The 15,402-nt window shown below is 66.4% G+C and overlaps 1 protein-coding gene across 4 annotated transcripts in view; it reads right to left on the bottom strand.

Annotated features, from left to right (window-relative positions):
- The window catches only part of TRIO (trio Rho guanine nucleotide exchange factor), a 156,675-nt gene that overhangs the window by 47,075 nt on the left and 94,198 nt on the right, over positions 1-15,402 (bottom strand). For all 4 annotated transcript variants that reach the window (XM_055136851.1, XM_055136856.1, XM_055136862.1 and 1 more), the window contains exons 26-33: positions 15,017-15,086; positions 14,656-14,745; positions 12,100-12,192; positions 10,864-10,975; positions 9,582-9,772; positions 8,074-8,175; positions 4,635-4,777; positions 4,428-4,527 (exon numbers count right to left, since the gene is read on the bottom strand). In XM_055136851.1, coding sequence (XP_054992826.1) covers positions 4,428-4,527; positions 4,635-4,777; positions 8,074-8,175; positions 9,582-9,772; positions 10,864-10,975; positions 12,100-12,192; positions 14,656-14,745; positions 15,017-15,086 — 901 coding nt within the window. The remainder of the gene's footprint in view (positions 1-4,427; positions 4,528-4,634; positions 4,778-8,073; positions 8,176-9,581; positions 9,773-10,863; positions 10,976-12,099; positions 12,193-14,655; positions 14,746-15,016; positions 15,087-15,402) is intronic.

Below are 15,402 nucleotides of genomic sequence, written 5' to 3'. Positions count from 1 at the left end.
ATGTGTGAGTGTACATGTGTATCTGTATGTGGGTACAGCTGTGACCATGTGTGACCGTGAGCATGAGTGCCTGAGTATATGTGTATGAGGGGATGGGAATGTGTCTGAGCACATGTGTATCAGCATGTATGCCAATGACTGAGTGTCCACAGGTGAGTGTAAGTCCATGTGTGTGAACGTGTGTCTGAGTGTGCAGGTGAGTGACTATGTGAGTGTATGTCGGAGGACACATGTGCATCTGTCTGACTGTGTCTGTGCAGATATGTGTGTGTGTGTGTGTGTGTGTGTGTGTGTGTGTGTGAGTGAGGCGCTCCCCCCGCCCCCCACTCCCGAGGCCACACACTGGCTTCCCGGAAGCCTCTGGGCCTGCGCCATCCAGCTGGGGAGCGCGGAGAGGCTGAGGGATGGGGCGCTGGCCTGCACGCCGTGTCGCGTCCCCTCCCTTGGAACGTTCTGGGAACAGACGCCAGCACTGAGAGGCAGCAGGGCAGGCTGGGCTGTGTACAGTTAGTGAGAAGCTTCAGGGATTGATGTGGAAGGGGAGTGGGGAGAGGGGAGGAAGGAAGGGAGAGGAGTGGGGAGGGGGAGGGGAGGGGAGCGCCCAGCTGCCTGTCGGCCGGAGGAACCCGGCCCCCTCAGACAAGCCTGTCATGCGTGCAGGGCTGCGGGTCTCGGGCTGCACGGCGGAGGGGAGAGGGTCCCTGAGCTCCCCAGGGACGCCCAGGGACGGTGGCGGGCCATGTCCGCCACGCCTGACGTCGGCTCCGCCTTAGACCGTGCTTTCTAGCTTAGTGTGTGCGCGTGTGTGCATGCATGTGTCTGTGTGTGCGCGTGTATGTGTATGTATGTGTGTGCATGCAGGCGCAGACTGCAGGCTGTTCGGCTAAGTCACCCATGACTACAGGCATTTTGTGGTTTTATGAGAATACTGAAAACGACCCAAAGCAAAGAATCCCTCTTTACCAATGACAGCGCCACAGCCACTTAGCAGGGGAGAAACCCCACACGGGAACAAGCAGAAAGGACGGCCGGCACCGAGCCCACTCCTCAGCCCGGCTGCTGGTCGGGGGGGGAGGGGCGTCAGTGCCCTGCTTCCTGCCGGGCAGCACGGCAGAGGTGCCCCCACGGGACGGACAGGACTCGCACTCCTCGGTGGGGACAGTGAGGGGGTGGGCAGGAGTGCGGGGGGCGGGGAGGCCCCTCACGGCTGCGGCTTGCTGGGCGCAGCTGCCTGGCCCGGAGGCCCAGAGGGGCCCGAGGCGGCCCGTACTTCCTGTCGAGCCCACCTGCCACTGGGCGTCCAGCTCGCTGGCCCGAGCAGGGCCAGGACTCGGGCAGGCCCCCGGCTACCCGGAGCCCCCGAGATGCCTCGCCGGCTTCCTGCCCGAAGGCGAGGCCTGAGGCCCCCGGACCCCACAGGCACAGTAGGACGAGGGCTGGTGCGGACACAAGGGAAAAGATGACTTTCAGGGGCCGGGGAGACAGTCCAATGGGCAGTGTAGGGCACTGTCCTTGGACGCGGCCAAGCTGGGCTGGATCTCTCGCACCCCGAATGGTCCCTGGAGATCTGCCCGAAGTGACCCCTGAGGGCAGCGCTGGGAGCAAACTCCAAGCACTGATGGAAGGGGAGGGGGGGACTTATTTTAAAACAATGAATTTGAGACTCTCCACGATGCTCCCGTTCAGGGAAGCGACCACCGGTGCAGCCGAGATGCAGGTTTAGAAGCTGCGGGGGGGGGGGGGCGGGGGGGCACAGCACAGAGGGAGGGCATCTGCCTGCATGCGGCCCACCGGGTTCAGCCCCAGAATCCCGCACGGTCCCCCGAGCACTGAGTGCGGAGCTGGAGTCAGCCTCGAGCACTGCCGGGTGTGGCCCCAGAATAAGAACAGGGGCAGCGCGAATGTAGCCGGGCCAGGACCCGCGGGCGGCTGCATCGTAGGGCCGGGCTCGGGCCGGGCGGCGGGAGCACTCTCCCCCAGAGACTCCGGAGAGGGAAAGCGCACAGTGCCCCCCCCCCCCCACACCGGAGGCTCCGGCCTCCCCCGGGCGCATCTCCAAGGCGCATCTGGGCCCCAGATGCTGGTCCTGGTCGGCCTCTGTCTCTGCGGCCTCCGCTGCCTCCCACTGCAGCCGGCCTGGCGTCCTCGCACCCGCGGCCAGGACAGACAGACAGACGCTGCGGGAGCCCACGTGCCCCGCGGCCCGGGGTAAACCGGCTCTCTCGGGCTCACCCCTCCACGCTGGCTCTCGGGCCCCCGCCCCGCCCCGGGGACACAGGCTGGGGACCAGTGAGATAAGAACCTGGCAAGCGTCTGATTTCTTTGGAACCCGACTGGAATTTTCCTAAGATCACTCTCTCCCTTTTCAGGGGGGCCAGGCCCCGCAGCGTGAGCATCAGCAGGAGGCGATGCTCCACTCCCTGCTGGAACGGAGACCCGACAGCATACTTGAGGGCTGATGGGGTCCAGAGAGCGGAGGCCGGGTGGGCTGACGGGGCCCCCGGGGAAGCAGCCCCTCCCAGACACACTTCCGGCCCGCCTCTGGGGCCCTCCGACGAGCCGCTGAGAGGGCAAAGCTCAGGCGGGCGGGGGGGGGGGGGGTGTGTTGGGGGGTTGGGGGGGCATCTCCCCGCCTGCCGGCTGCCGGGACAGAGACCAGACAGAGCTCTGGACCCCGGGGCCAGACGCGCCTGCCGGGTCCCAAGCCACCTGGCAGAGAAGGAACAGGCTGGCCGCGAGACTCCCTGAGGCAGGCGGGCATGGCGCCCTCGTCCCCCCAGGCCCCTCGCCCAACCCCACGCGGAAAGCAGCCTCCCGGCCCCCCACTGGCCTCCGGGACCCTCAGGCTTGGGCAGACTCCCCGTCCCAGTTCCCTTTTTGCTTTTTGGTGTTTGTGTTTATATGTGTATGAGGGGATGGGAATGTGTCTGAGCACATGTGTGTCAGCATGTCTGCCAGTGACTGAGTGTCCACAGGTGAGTGTACGTACATGTGTGTGAACGTGTGTCTGAGTGTACGTGTGAGTGACTATGTGAGTATATGTCGGAGGACACACGTGTGTCTGTGACTGTGTATGTGTGTGCGTCTGTGTGACTGTGTCTATGCAGATGTGTGTCTGCATATGCGTGACACCCGGCAGTGCTCAGGGCTGACGCCTGGCTCTCCGCACAGGGACCCTGCTGGTGCTCGGGGGACCAGGTGGGGTGCCGGGCACGGACCCTGGGTCAGCCGCGTGTGATCACGCGGATCGTGACTCCGAGGCCCGGCCCCGTGGAGGCTGGCACCCCAGCGCAGAGCCCGCTGCAGCCCTGCCGCCCAGGGAGGGGGCAGGGGGCTGACTCCCGCGGGGACAGAAGCCGCAGGCCTGTTTGCCAACAGCCCCGGGAGGGGCTGGCTCCTCACCCCCCCGTGCTGTCTGGGGAGGGGCTCTGGGCGGCTCTGGGCTCACACTCGCCCAGGGGTGGGGGGCGCGGAGCAGCCCACCCCAGCTCGGGGGTCCAGCCTGAGCGCCAGCGCGGGGTGGGGGTGGGCTCAGCCACGTGCCGGGGAGCCCCAGGGCTTCTGAGGTCCCGGCACTCGGGCCAGTTCCTCGGTAGAGAGGCGGAGCCCGGGGAGGGTCCCACTCCCGCCCCCAGGGCCAGGCCTCTCCCCGACGGCCCCCCGGGAGGCTGGCACAGCTGGCGAGCGGCCTGGGTCTCTGGCACTTCCAGCTCCGCCGTTCACTAGCGACCCGTCTCAGAGCCGACCTGACTCAGCCACAGTGGACTCGGACCCGAGCGTGCGTGTCCTGGGCCGGGCTGGGCCCAGTGGAGACGCTCCGGGCGGAAGGAGCCCAGGGCCCGGGACAGTCTGAGGGCCGGGATGGGGCATCGGTACCCAAGTCCCGAGCACGCCGCCCGTCTCCCTGTCCTCGCCACTCTGCGGCCACTTGGCTCGTGGGCGCGGTATCAACCCTGGGCTCCGATTCACCTGCTGCGTCCTGGGCACGACGGCATAGCCCTGGGGGCTGTCCTGCCACCTGGCCGGGCCCCAGGACCGCAGGGGTCACCCCGACGGTGGTGACGGCAGGGCTGGGGGTTCTGGACTCCACACGTGCCCACAGCCCTTGCGGTGGCCTCAGCGTTCCAGGAAGGGGGCAGGCGGTCCTGACCCAGGGGACAGACCGGGGGTGGGTGGGGACACCGCCCCTCCCGAGGCCCTCACGGGGGCACCTGGGCGTCCGGTGAGCCCGGGCCTCCCCGCGGCCCTGCACAGCCAGGGCTCGGGCCGGCTGCTCCCCTGCCGTGGGCCACGCTCAAGAAGGATGTCGGGAGAGGCTGGGCAGGGCCCGGACGGGCTCGGCACCGCGACAGCTGCCTGCGGGGGGTCCTGGATGGCCGGGCCGCGGGGAGCAGCAGGGGTCTCCGCCCGCCCCACGCCCTGCCCACCTTGTCGCTGTCCAGCGTGTTCTGCGACGTCCGGGACGCGATGGAGATGGTGTCGGGCTGGCTGCTGCCGTCGCCCTGGCTGTCCAGGTCCTCGCCGTCCCTGGGGAGACACGGGCCGCTGCCGCGCCTGCCGGGAGCCGCCGCCCACCCGCCCGCCCTCGTGCCCCGGCGCCCCTGTTCCCATACTCGGGCCGGGCGGCCACCGACCTGCGTCCCTTCTGGCGCGGGGCGGGCGCCGTCTTGGGGAGGTGGATGGGCTCCTTGAGGGCGCCCTGCAGGTGCACCGTCCGCTCCTGGATCACCTCGCGGATGTGCTTGATCCAGTCCTGCTTGTTCTCGATGCTCGAGGCCTGGCGGGGGTGGGGCCATCAGGGGCGGCGGGGCCGGGGGCCCTCGGCCTCCCTCGGCCTAGCCCCACAGACCCCCGACAACGCCCCGTCACCCAGTCCCCTCCCCCAGCCACCCCAGGCCGGGGGCACCAGCAGCCGTGGTCTCGGGGTGAGGGTCTGGCTCAGGGGCCAGCCCACCCCTGGGAACGGCCCTTCCTGCCACAACTGTTCTGTCCGTGTGATCCGGAGCCGCATTTTACTCATTTATTTAGAGGCAGCGAGAGTTTCACTGAGAGAAACGAAGAGGCAGGAGGCGGGGGCAGGGGGGTGAGGCGTGAGGAGGGGGTGGAGAGAGCAGGGAGGTGAGGGGCCTGCTCCCGCTGACTCCAACGGTCACGGCGTGAGGGGCAGGAGCTCAGGGCTGTGCACGGGGGGCCCGGACACCCCCTCATCTGGGTCCCGAGGTGGAATGCGGGGAGGAGCTGCCCCCCTGTCTCTCATCAGACCCTCGCGGCAGAGGGACGGGGGACGGGGGCGGGGGGTGTCTACACATGAGATAAATACGCGTCTCCCAAGAGAAGAACTTGGAAACCACAGAGCTGGGGGATTTAAGCGCCCGACACGGGCGTTGGGGTGGCTAAACAAAGGAAGGATCTGGAAGGGCCGTCGTCTGGCAGTCTGGAGACACTGAGGAAAACTGTCATTACGGCTCAGGAGCGAGGAGATTCTCACGGCCCCAAGCGAGCGGGCGGGCGAGGCCGGGGAGAGGGAGGGTCAGAGCCAGCCCCGGGACCGAGGGAGGCCGCTGCACGGTCACTGGTCACCTCTGTGGCCAGGGCAACAGTCTGTCCTCCTCCCTCCTGTCCCCGCTCTCCACGGGCGTCTCTGGGCTGAGGGCACGTCACTCCCGCAGCTGCTGCGGCGAGCCTGAGGCCTGGTGCCTCGACGTCCCCAGAGAAGGGTCTCACAGCACAGCTGGCCGGCAGCCCTCGCCGTGACCCCCGGGTCCCGTGCTCGCACCCTGGCCCCACACTGGCCTCCCTGGCTGTCACTAGGTGCACGAATGCTCCAACGAGCCCCGAGATTCCAGGTCCCATCTGCGTCAGGAGCTCCGAGCCGAGGGGCCCGAGGGATCTCTCCATGCAACGCACCTTCCTCAGGCCGGCCGGGCCGGAGTCTTCCCGACAAGACCCACCACGCCCCCCCGGGAACGGCCTCAGAGACGCACCGGCCTCCGTCTCGATCGTCACAGAGCCCGAGAGAGGGCCGCAAGGATGAGAGACTCCGCTGTGCGGGGAAGGCCACAGAGCCCCGGAGAGGAAGGTGGGGCGCCCGCGGGAGCTGCCCCGGCCTCTCCGTCTGCAGGTCACCCCCGGAGCCCGGCTACTCCAGGGGAGGGTCAGCGTGGTCAGGACGGGGGTTCGAGGTGGGGGGTCCAGGGAATTTCCCCCGCCCAGAGACGATGAAGTCGGAAGCACCGGGCACCCGGGACGCTGGTGCTGGGAGCCGCGCACAGGTGGAGGGACGGGTGTCGGGACCGGGCAGGACTCGAACCCAGCCACAGGCAGCTTCAGCCCACAGTGATTCAATCAAAAGAGCGAAAAATAATAAGTAAAAATTCGAAAGTTCAGGGGCTGGAGCAACAGCACAGCGGGGAGGGCGTTTGCCTTGCATGCAGCCGACCCGGGTACAAATCCCAGCATCCCATATGGTCCCCTGAGCACCGCGAGGGGTGATTCCTGAGTGCATGAGCCAGGAATGACCCTTGTGCATTGCTGGGTGTGACCCAAAAAGAAAAAAAAGAAAAAAAAATTGAAAGTTCAAAAGAAAAATCAAAATCAAAATGTCCCTTGGGTGTGTGAGCCCTTCAGATCACTGCAGGGTCATCTCCTGGGGAAACCGTCCTCACCCCCGCCCCGAGGAGAGCCCTGGTCCGAGAGGAAGCCTCAGTTTCCCCTCCCCAGCGGGGGCCAGCAGCCGCGTCTCCCCGTCCTCATTCCTGCGCAGTCCCGGCTCCGAGTGGGCAGCGACACTTTCCCAGGACACACAGAGATAAAGGGGCAATACCTGGGCAGGATCTATGCCCCGAAAAGTCCCAAACAGGCCGTTCCCACCAGCCTAAGTGGAGCGCGAGATACTCATCTTATCTCGGCCGCACAAATGGGCCCCAAATTAACACGGAGTCTCTGGGAAAGAAGGAACCCTCACCCTCCGGCCGGCAACAGAGACCCAGTTCTATAAAAGCCAAGACGGGCCGTGCCTCGCCCGGTCCCACACCACGCTCCCGCCCACTCGGGGTGTCCTTTTCTTCTACTAACCTTTCAATACATTTCTCTCTTTTTTTGGGGGAGAGGGGTCACACCTGGCGATGCACAGGGGTTAGTTACTCCTGGCTCTGCACTCAGGAATTACTCCTGGCGGTGCTCAGGGGACCATATGGGATGCTGGGAATTGAACCCGGGTTGGCCGCGTGCAAGGCAAATGCCCTACCCACTGTGCTATCGCTCCAGCCCCCATTTTTCCTCTCTTTTTAAAATAATTCTGGACATCTTTATTACTCAGTATTTTATTCTGGTTTTGTTTGGGTGCCCACCCAGCAGTGCTCAGGGCTTCTGTGCTCTCGGGGATCACTCCTGGTGGGCTCGGGGGACCCTTTGGGCTGCTGGGGATCGAACCCAGGCTGGCTGCATGCAGGCAGGCCCCTTGCCCACTACTGTACTATTGCTCTGGCTCCAGTATTTTCATTCCTTTAAGGAACTTTTATTTTATCTTGCTTTTTGGGTCACACCCAGCAATGCTCAGGGGTCACTCCTGGCCCACACTCAGCAATTACTCCTGGCAGCGCTCAGGGGACCCTATGGGCTACCGGGGACCAAACATGGGTCAGCCGCGTGCAAGGCAAACGCCCTCCCCGCTGTGCTACCACTCCGGCCCCAATATATTCTTTCCTGGGAAAGCTGAAGAGGCGCCATGGGGTGGGCGCAGAGGCCTGGTCACTCTCGGGGGGCACCGGCACGCTGGCCCTCTCAGAGGCTGCCCAGGACACCCCCGGCTGGGTTTCTCGAGGAAGCCAAGGCCGAGTGCGCAGGCCGAGCCTGGCCGCGGAGAGCCGGCGTGGAACCCGTGACCCTCCCTGAGCCTGGAGGAGGTGCGCAGCCCACCGGCCACCGCCCGCGCACAGGTCGGAGGGCGGCAAGGGCCCAGCTCAGCGACCAGCCCCCGAGGACACGGAGCGTCCACTCTGAGCCCGGCAGTGCGGGGCGGGGGGGGGGACCCCCAGGGTCTCGCCGCGCCTTCCCCAGCCCCCTGGCACGTACCTTGAGGACGATCTTGTTGTCGGAGGTGGGCGTCCGCCCCACCCACAGTGCGAACTTGCAGGGATCGCCCTCCACGTGTTCCGTGACGCCCAGCTCTGAGGTCTGCGGGAGAGACGGACGGTGCCGTCAGTGCCAGGGACGTGCCGGCGGGGGACAGTGGCGATGACCAGCCCGTCCCGTCCCCAGGACACGCTGTGTCACCTCAGTGGGGACGGGGAGAGGCCGTGGGCCGCCTGGCCTTCCTCCGAGGCCGGCCAACAGAGGAGGCGCCCGCAGGCCCTCTCGGCTGGACTGGCCACTCCCAAGGGGCCCGCATGTGCGGTCTGGGGGGCCCGGGGGCTCTGTGAGTCCGGCCCGGGGCTCCCGAGGGCCTGAGCCGGGCGGCCGCGGCAGCAGAGAGAGGGGGAAGCTCATTCCTGAGGTGGGGGCCCTCCCACCCCCACTCCCAGCCTCCCGCAGAGGAAGTCGAAGGAAGTGAATCACCGGCTAAGAGCACCGGAGGGCCCCCCGCCCCCACCCCGGGGACCCGGGCAGTGAGAAGATAGATGAAGTGAAGATGGAGCCGCCTGGCCCGGGGCCAGCCGCGTCCCCGAGGCCCGGCTGGAGCAAACCCCGGCCGGCCAGCGCGGCTGCATTCCTCCTCCCCGTTAGGATCGACGGGGGTGGTGACGCAAGGTGGGCTGCCGGCCAGCGGGCCGGGGCCCAGATGAGAGCGGGGAGGGTCGGGGGTTGTGTGAGAGAGAGAGAAAATCATTAGCCTGAGCCCGGCAGGCTCAGAGGCTCCGGGGGTTTCCGGGGGAGGGGCGGGGGGGACACACCTGTGCAGAGGAGCCACGTTCTGAGCTCCCCTGACGGTGCTCAGGACTCATGCCTGGCTCTACGCCCAGGGTAACTCCCAGCGGGGCTCCGAACCCGGGTCAGCCCCGTGCACGGCCCCTCTACATCTATTCCTCCTATTCGCGTCCGTCGGGGGAGGGCGCAGCCGGCAGTGCTCGGGGCTTACTCCGGGCTCTGTCCTCAGAGGCCACTCAGGGCGGGCTCGGGGGACCAGGTGAGGGCGGCCGAGACGGACCCCAGGGCAGCCACGTGCAAGTCCAGTGCTCCGCACGCTGCCCCGTCGCCCTGGCCCGGGGTTCATTTGTCATGAGGATGAAAAGCAGCAAAGCTCCTGGGTGCAGCGAGCTCTCCGGGAGGGGCCCGCACACGGCCGCCCCGTGCCCCGCACGTGTCACACCCAGCCTCGCGCAGCCATATGGGTGGCGGCTGTGAAGGCACGACAACTTCCTCACGGCCCGAGAGGTCGGTCGAGGCAGCGGCTGAGGCAAGGCCCGGACCCAGCGTCTCGGGAGCCGGGGAAGGCGCGTCCCAGCTCCCGGGCGCCCTCTAGGGGTCTCACTCGGACTGAGCTCCAGCAAAGAACACACCACCGCACACACGGGCACCGTGAGCCCCCCCCCCCCCCCCCCCCCCGCCCCAGTCATGAGCCGGGCCTGGGGGCCGATACTCACAAACAGTTTGCTCTTATAAAGGTACTTGCTTCTCCCACTGGAATCTTTCACTTCCTTGCTGAACACCAAGGACATCTCGAAAAGGAAGAGGTGCCGCTCCCGACCCTTCCGGATCAAGGTCTTGGGGTCCCACACCTGGAAGGACTCCTGAAGGATGAGTTCTCCCTGAGACTCGATATTCTCGTCAAACCCTGGGGCGGAGAGAAGGGCGAGGAGGAGGAGGATGGTCACGGCCGCCGTGAGGGGGACCCGGACACCCCGGGGGGGGGGGGAAACTCTCGGCCCCGCTGACCGTGGCCTCCTGCCCAGACAGGCTGCTGCCAGGTGCCTGCCCCGCCCCCACGGTGAACGGCCCCTTCTGTGCCGGCCGGATTCCTTGGCCCCACACGGCCCGCAAGCCTGAGCACCCCCATCTCCCCCCACGGTGCCTGCCCGCCTGTCCCTGGCCCGCCTGGTCCTCCCCGAGTGGGGCCGAGGCTGGGCAGGTGGGGGGGCTCCCAGGCAATTGCTCAGGAGGCCGGGGGGACCCTCGTGGCCAGGCAGGGGCCCCGGATGTGGTGCTGCCCGGGCTGGCCCTGCGGCGGGGCTGACCACAGGCAAGTGCCGTGTCCTGGGGCTGCCTCTCCCGGACCCTAGCAAAGGAAGGTGGAGGGGAAAGCGTGCCTGGCCCTCGAGTGGCGCGGGAGAGCACGGGAGCCCCGAGTCCCCTCAAAAGGCTGCATCTGACTCAGGATCAGCCAAGCCCTGCACCCAGCCCTGCACCCTGCCCCGGGGTGGGGGGGTTGGCTCAGCCCGGTGAGGGGACACTCCTTCCCCGCTCAGCAGCCTTCTGGCCCCGCAGGGCCATGGAAGTGCCTGGGGACGGCTCTGCCCAGCCGAGAAGGCAGGACGAGGTTTGCTCCACCAAAGCCCGGGACGGGGGCGGAGGCGGGACCAAGCGGGACCGGCCCTGCCCTTGGTGCCACCCTGCACCCGCAAGGTCCCGGCCGGGTGAGGCTGTGTCCTCTGAGGCAGGGACAGGACCCGACTCCAGGGAGGCAGAGCCGGGGGGCCCTCCCAGGAAGGAGGTCTTTCCGAGAGGGAACGGCGGGCGCCCAGGGACCGCGCCGCGGGTAAGGAGCTCGCCGTGCAGGCAGCAGACCAGCTCCATCTGCAGGACCCCACGGGGCCCCTCACGCTCGGCCAGGAGGGAGCCCGGAGCACCGGGGGGAACAAAACAGGAAACAAACAGAACCGGAAACATGTGCCCCTAAGCGCTACGCAGCCCGAACCGGCCGCTCACCTTCCAGCATGCTGAGGTGCATGGCGTCGTTGGCGCGCTTGGGCACGCTGAGCATCACCTCCAGCCCGTCCTTGATCTCGCCCTTGCCCTCCTCGCAGCACGTGAGCAGCTCCTGCGGACACCGCGGGCGAGTGAGCACTGTGCGGGAGACCAGCCCGGGGACACGGCAGCGGGGCCGCCCTTGGGGGGACGCTCCTCCCGGCGGAGTCGGGAAACGGGCCTGCACGCGTGCCAGCTTCAGGACGGCCGGGCACGCCTGGCAACGCCGTCCTGGTCCAGGGCAGCCCCTGGCGGGCCGGAGGCTCACCACCTTTCGGACCCGGGCCGCCGGGCCGATCAGGGGTGGGCACGGCGCTGAGCAGCTTCCCTGTCGGGACACAGCCCCCTACTCGCTGCTGCCCCCTGGAGACAGAGCCAGGGAGGACGCTCACGCCTCACGGGTCTGGGTGTGTGGACCCAGGGCAGGGCTTGGTGTTTTGGTTTGTTTTATGTTTTTTTGCTTTTTGGGTCACACCTGGCGATGCACAGGGGTTACTCCTGGCTCTGCACACAGGAATTGCTCCTGGTGGTGCTAGGAGAACCCTATGGGATGCCGGGGATTGAACCCGGGTCGGCCGCGTACAAGGCAAACGCCTTCCCTGCTGTGCTATCGTTCCAGCCCCCAGGGCCCGGTTGTTGGGGACACACAGGCTCCGGTTCAGGTGCTGACGGGGACAGCCAGGGTAGGTGCTTCTGAACAACTGGTCCCCGGGAGGCTGGCAACAGCAGAGGCCCCCGGCAGAGAAGGGCCCTGCCGCTGACCTCGACCCAGGACAACAGGGGGGGCTGGGCCTCGTCTGAACGCTGCTCCAGACACGTCACTGACAATAACCAGTGCAGCCACCCGAGACCTGGCGACCAGACTCTTCCCACAGACGAGCACCTGGAGCTGAGTCCGCTGGAGGAGGCTATGTCCGCGGGCTGGACAGGGGCAGGGACACGGGACGGACAGTGCCTCTTTCCCGTCTCTGGGAGTGGGGACACGGGCCTGCCGGCCAACTCGGAGGCTGCCCAGGAACAGGGCCCAGGGCTGACCCAGGGCCCTGAGCAGTGCCCGGGTAAGCGGGGGACAGGTGGCAGACGGCTCACGTCCGTACTCAAGCGTCACCCGGAGAACCCACGTCCCTCCCATCTGAGGACACGAGAGGCGACCCCCATCCTACCCCAAGGACGGCCACCGCGCCCCGTGGCCTGTACCTTTAGGAGCAGCTGGTACTTGGTTATCCGCTGGACGGGCTTGATAAGGTACGAGGAGATGGAGTTGGCCAGCCCGTGTCGCTGCTGGATCTCCTGGAAGGGGGACAGAGCCGATGAAAGGGCCCGGGGTCAGCCAGAGTGAGAAGACACGTCCTCAACCCTCAGACAGGCGCGCACGCACATACACACATACACACACACAGAAAGAAGACATGTCCTCACCCCTCAGACAGGCACGCGTGCACACGCACACACACAAACAGAGTAAGAAGACAGTCTTCACCCCTCGGACAGGCACACGCACACACACACACACACACACGCACACACACACACACACACACACACACACACACACCCGGCGGGGCTCCCCGGGACCAGGGAAAGAACACGGCTGGGACAGGTGTTCTCTGGGGCAGAGGCCACACGGAGGGGGTGGGGGCAGGGTCCCAGCCAGCCCAGTGTTTGCGCAGGCCTATGTCTCCTTCCGAGAGCTTCTGACCGCGACACAGCAGTGCCACCCGCCTGCCTGTCCTGCCAGCCGCCCCCACCCGCACCCGGAGGCCGCTGGCTGCCATTTCCACCGATGATTCCGCAAGTTCTGGAATTTCCGGTGGAAGGAGCCTAGGTTCGCTCAGCCGGGCTCTCGAGCTCCCCAGTCCTGGTCGTGGACGCTGACCCAGACCTTGGTGTCTGGAGAGAGTCGCTCTGCGGCACCCGGCACGGCTTGGCCACACACAGGCCATGCACGGTCGAGAGAAGCACGTCCCAGGGGCCGGAGCACAGCAGAGCAGGGAGGGCATTTGCCTTGCACACGGCTGACCCGGGCTTGATTCCCAGTATCCCATAGGGTCCCCCAGCACTGCTAGGGCTAATTCCTGAGTGCAGAGCCAGGAGTAACCCCTGAGCATCGCCGGGTGTGACCCAAACAGCAAAAGCAAAAGGGAAAATAAAGCACATCCCAGTCTCCTGACCCCAACCCAACAACTTTTTTTTTTCCTTCTGAGCAGGACCAGCAGCGCTCAGGGCTTACTCCTGGCAGGTTCGAGGCTTGAACCGGGTCAGCTGCATGCGAGGCGAGGCCTTACCCACTGTCCTATCACTCCAGTTTCCCAGGCTGCCAATTCTGGAGACATCCCGCGACCCTTTCCTGGGCTCCGGCTGCAGAAGGGCCCCATGAGCTCCGCTTCCCCGGGCTAACAAGCACCCAACTCGGCCAGGGAACTGGCGCCTGCGCGTGCAAGACCGCCGGGCCGCTTCTCAGAGACCCTCGCTGCTCTCACCCCTCGCCGCGGGGGGCACGGGGCAGAGGTGGGCTGAGAGGGGGACAGGCACTGTGGCCTCTCTGCTCGGGTCCCTCAGGCCTCCGAGAGCCCGTGTCCTCACTGGGAGCCTCCTGGCCGCCCCGGTGACAGGGGCAGGGCCGGGCCAGCAGGTGTCCAAGGCACTGTCAGCCCGGAACGGCTGGCACGCTGCGTGTGGCCCTGGAGCCACGGGCTCGCTAAGCCCAACTGCGTGGGACCACGTGTCACTCGTGACCACTCGTGGCCAAGTTGCAGGACGGTGTGAAGTGAAGACAACCGCCCGAGCGCCACATCTGCATGACGGACGGTGCTGCGAGACAGAGCTCGGGCCCCGAGCAGACAAACGCCCCGAGGAGTCCCGAGGGTCCCCTACGGCGGGGAGGGGCTGGGGGTGCCCGCTCTTCTTTTTCCCTCTCCGGGTCACACCTGGGGCGGGAGGCCTGTGGGGCGGGGGCAGAGCCCCGGGCAGCCCTCGGAGCCGTCTCCAGCCCGACACTCGTCCTCACTCTCCCACCGTCGGGAGGAGAGCGGATCACGCCAGGTCGACAGAGAACATGCCTCGCGCACCGAGACACCGCATTTTTGGCACCAGAATGCATCTGGCCCACAAGTGACGATGCTCTGGAAACGTAGAATGAAACTCTCCCGTGTCAGGGTCACGGGCCCACTGTCTTTTTCCACGTACAACCTCCCAGAAATATCTGAGACTCGGATGAGCCACGTCGATGTCTGTGCCCAGGTGAGCACTGCACGTGGATCACTCAGCGGGCCGAGTCGCGATGGAAGAGTCTGTAAGACTCTCCTGCGGGCCGCTTGTGGAAACTGGGATGTGAAGCCAGGACGGAGGGAACAGTGGCTGGAAAGCGCTCAGGAGCGGGGCGAGAGCTCAGCGGGCCAGACCCGGGTTCGGGCATCCCGAGCAGCCCCCCGCGGGAGGGCCCAGTCATTGGTTTCATTTTCAAGAGCCGCTTAGTTTCTTACACAGTAACCCCTCAGGCTCTGCGTGTCCTGGGGAAACTGAGGCCTCTTCTGTCTGACACCCCCGCGAGCCCGTATTACATCTGAGCTTACGGCCTTGCTGGACTTTCTCAGGTCCTCAGAAAGGGGTTTTCTGAAGGACACTTTGAAATCACGACAGAATTTATGCCCAGCATAAACGTGATGGGTTAGAAAATGAAAACATGACAATATTGGCGCGGGGCTGGAGCGGGGTGACGGCTCTCCCTGCACCCACCCCGAGAGACCCACTTACGTCAAAGTAGGAGCCCGCGTGCTCCAGGATGAGCTGGGTGGAGTCGGGCTTGTTCTTGCAGTACGTGACGTACATCTGAAACTTGTCTGCCTGTAGACGGAGGCCGGCTCAGGGCTCTGCCCGCAGCGCCCGGGGCCCCCGGGGCTCCCTTCAGGGGGGACAGCTCGGGAAGCAGTGCTCTGGGAAGCTGCCTGCCCGGCCGCCCTGTCCTCAGACCATCCTGCTTTCGGCGCCGAGAGGGGGATGCCCGAGGGTGGGTCCAGTCTGCAGCGGGCAGGTGCCCCAGGGACGGACGCCCCCCACCCGCCCCCCATCGCCAGGAGACAGCAGCAGGGACAGCAGCTGGGGCCCTGCCAGTTACCCAAGTGACGAAGCAGTGCCCGACGTCCTCTGGCAGCTGCTCGTACTTCTCCAGCTCCTTGAGGAAAATGCTGCGGGAACGGAGAAGGGGACAGGAAGCGTCAGTGGCATGCCCGGCCAAAGGCAGAGACGAGCACGAAACCCCACGGCCCCGAGGGCAGGGCTAGGGACGCCCACGGCCCCTAGGGCAGGGCTGGGGGTGCCCACAGATTCTAGGACAGGGTAGGGGGGTGCCCACGACCCCTAGAGCAGGGTGGGGGCGCCCCGGATTCTAGGACAAAGCTTGGGGGGGGTGCCCACGGCCCCTAGGGCAGAGCTGGGGGCTTTCACTGGTGCAGCAGCGGCCTTGCTCACAGCTCCCTTGGGAGACGACGCGAGTTCGGTTTC

This window comes from Sorex araneus, chromosome 1, assembly GCF_027595985.1.
Source record: "Sorex araneus isolate mSorAra2 chromosome 1, mSorAra2.pri, whole genome shotgun sequence".
Classification (NCBI taxonomy): Eukaryota; Metazoa; Chordata; class Mammalia; order Eulipotyphla; family Soricidae; genus Sorex; species Sorex araneus.
This window is presented reverse-complemented; position numbering and strand designations above follow the sequence as displayed.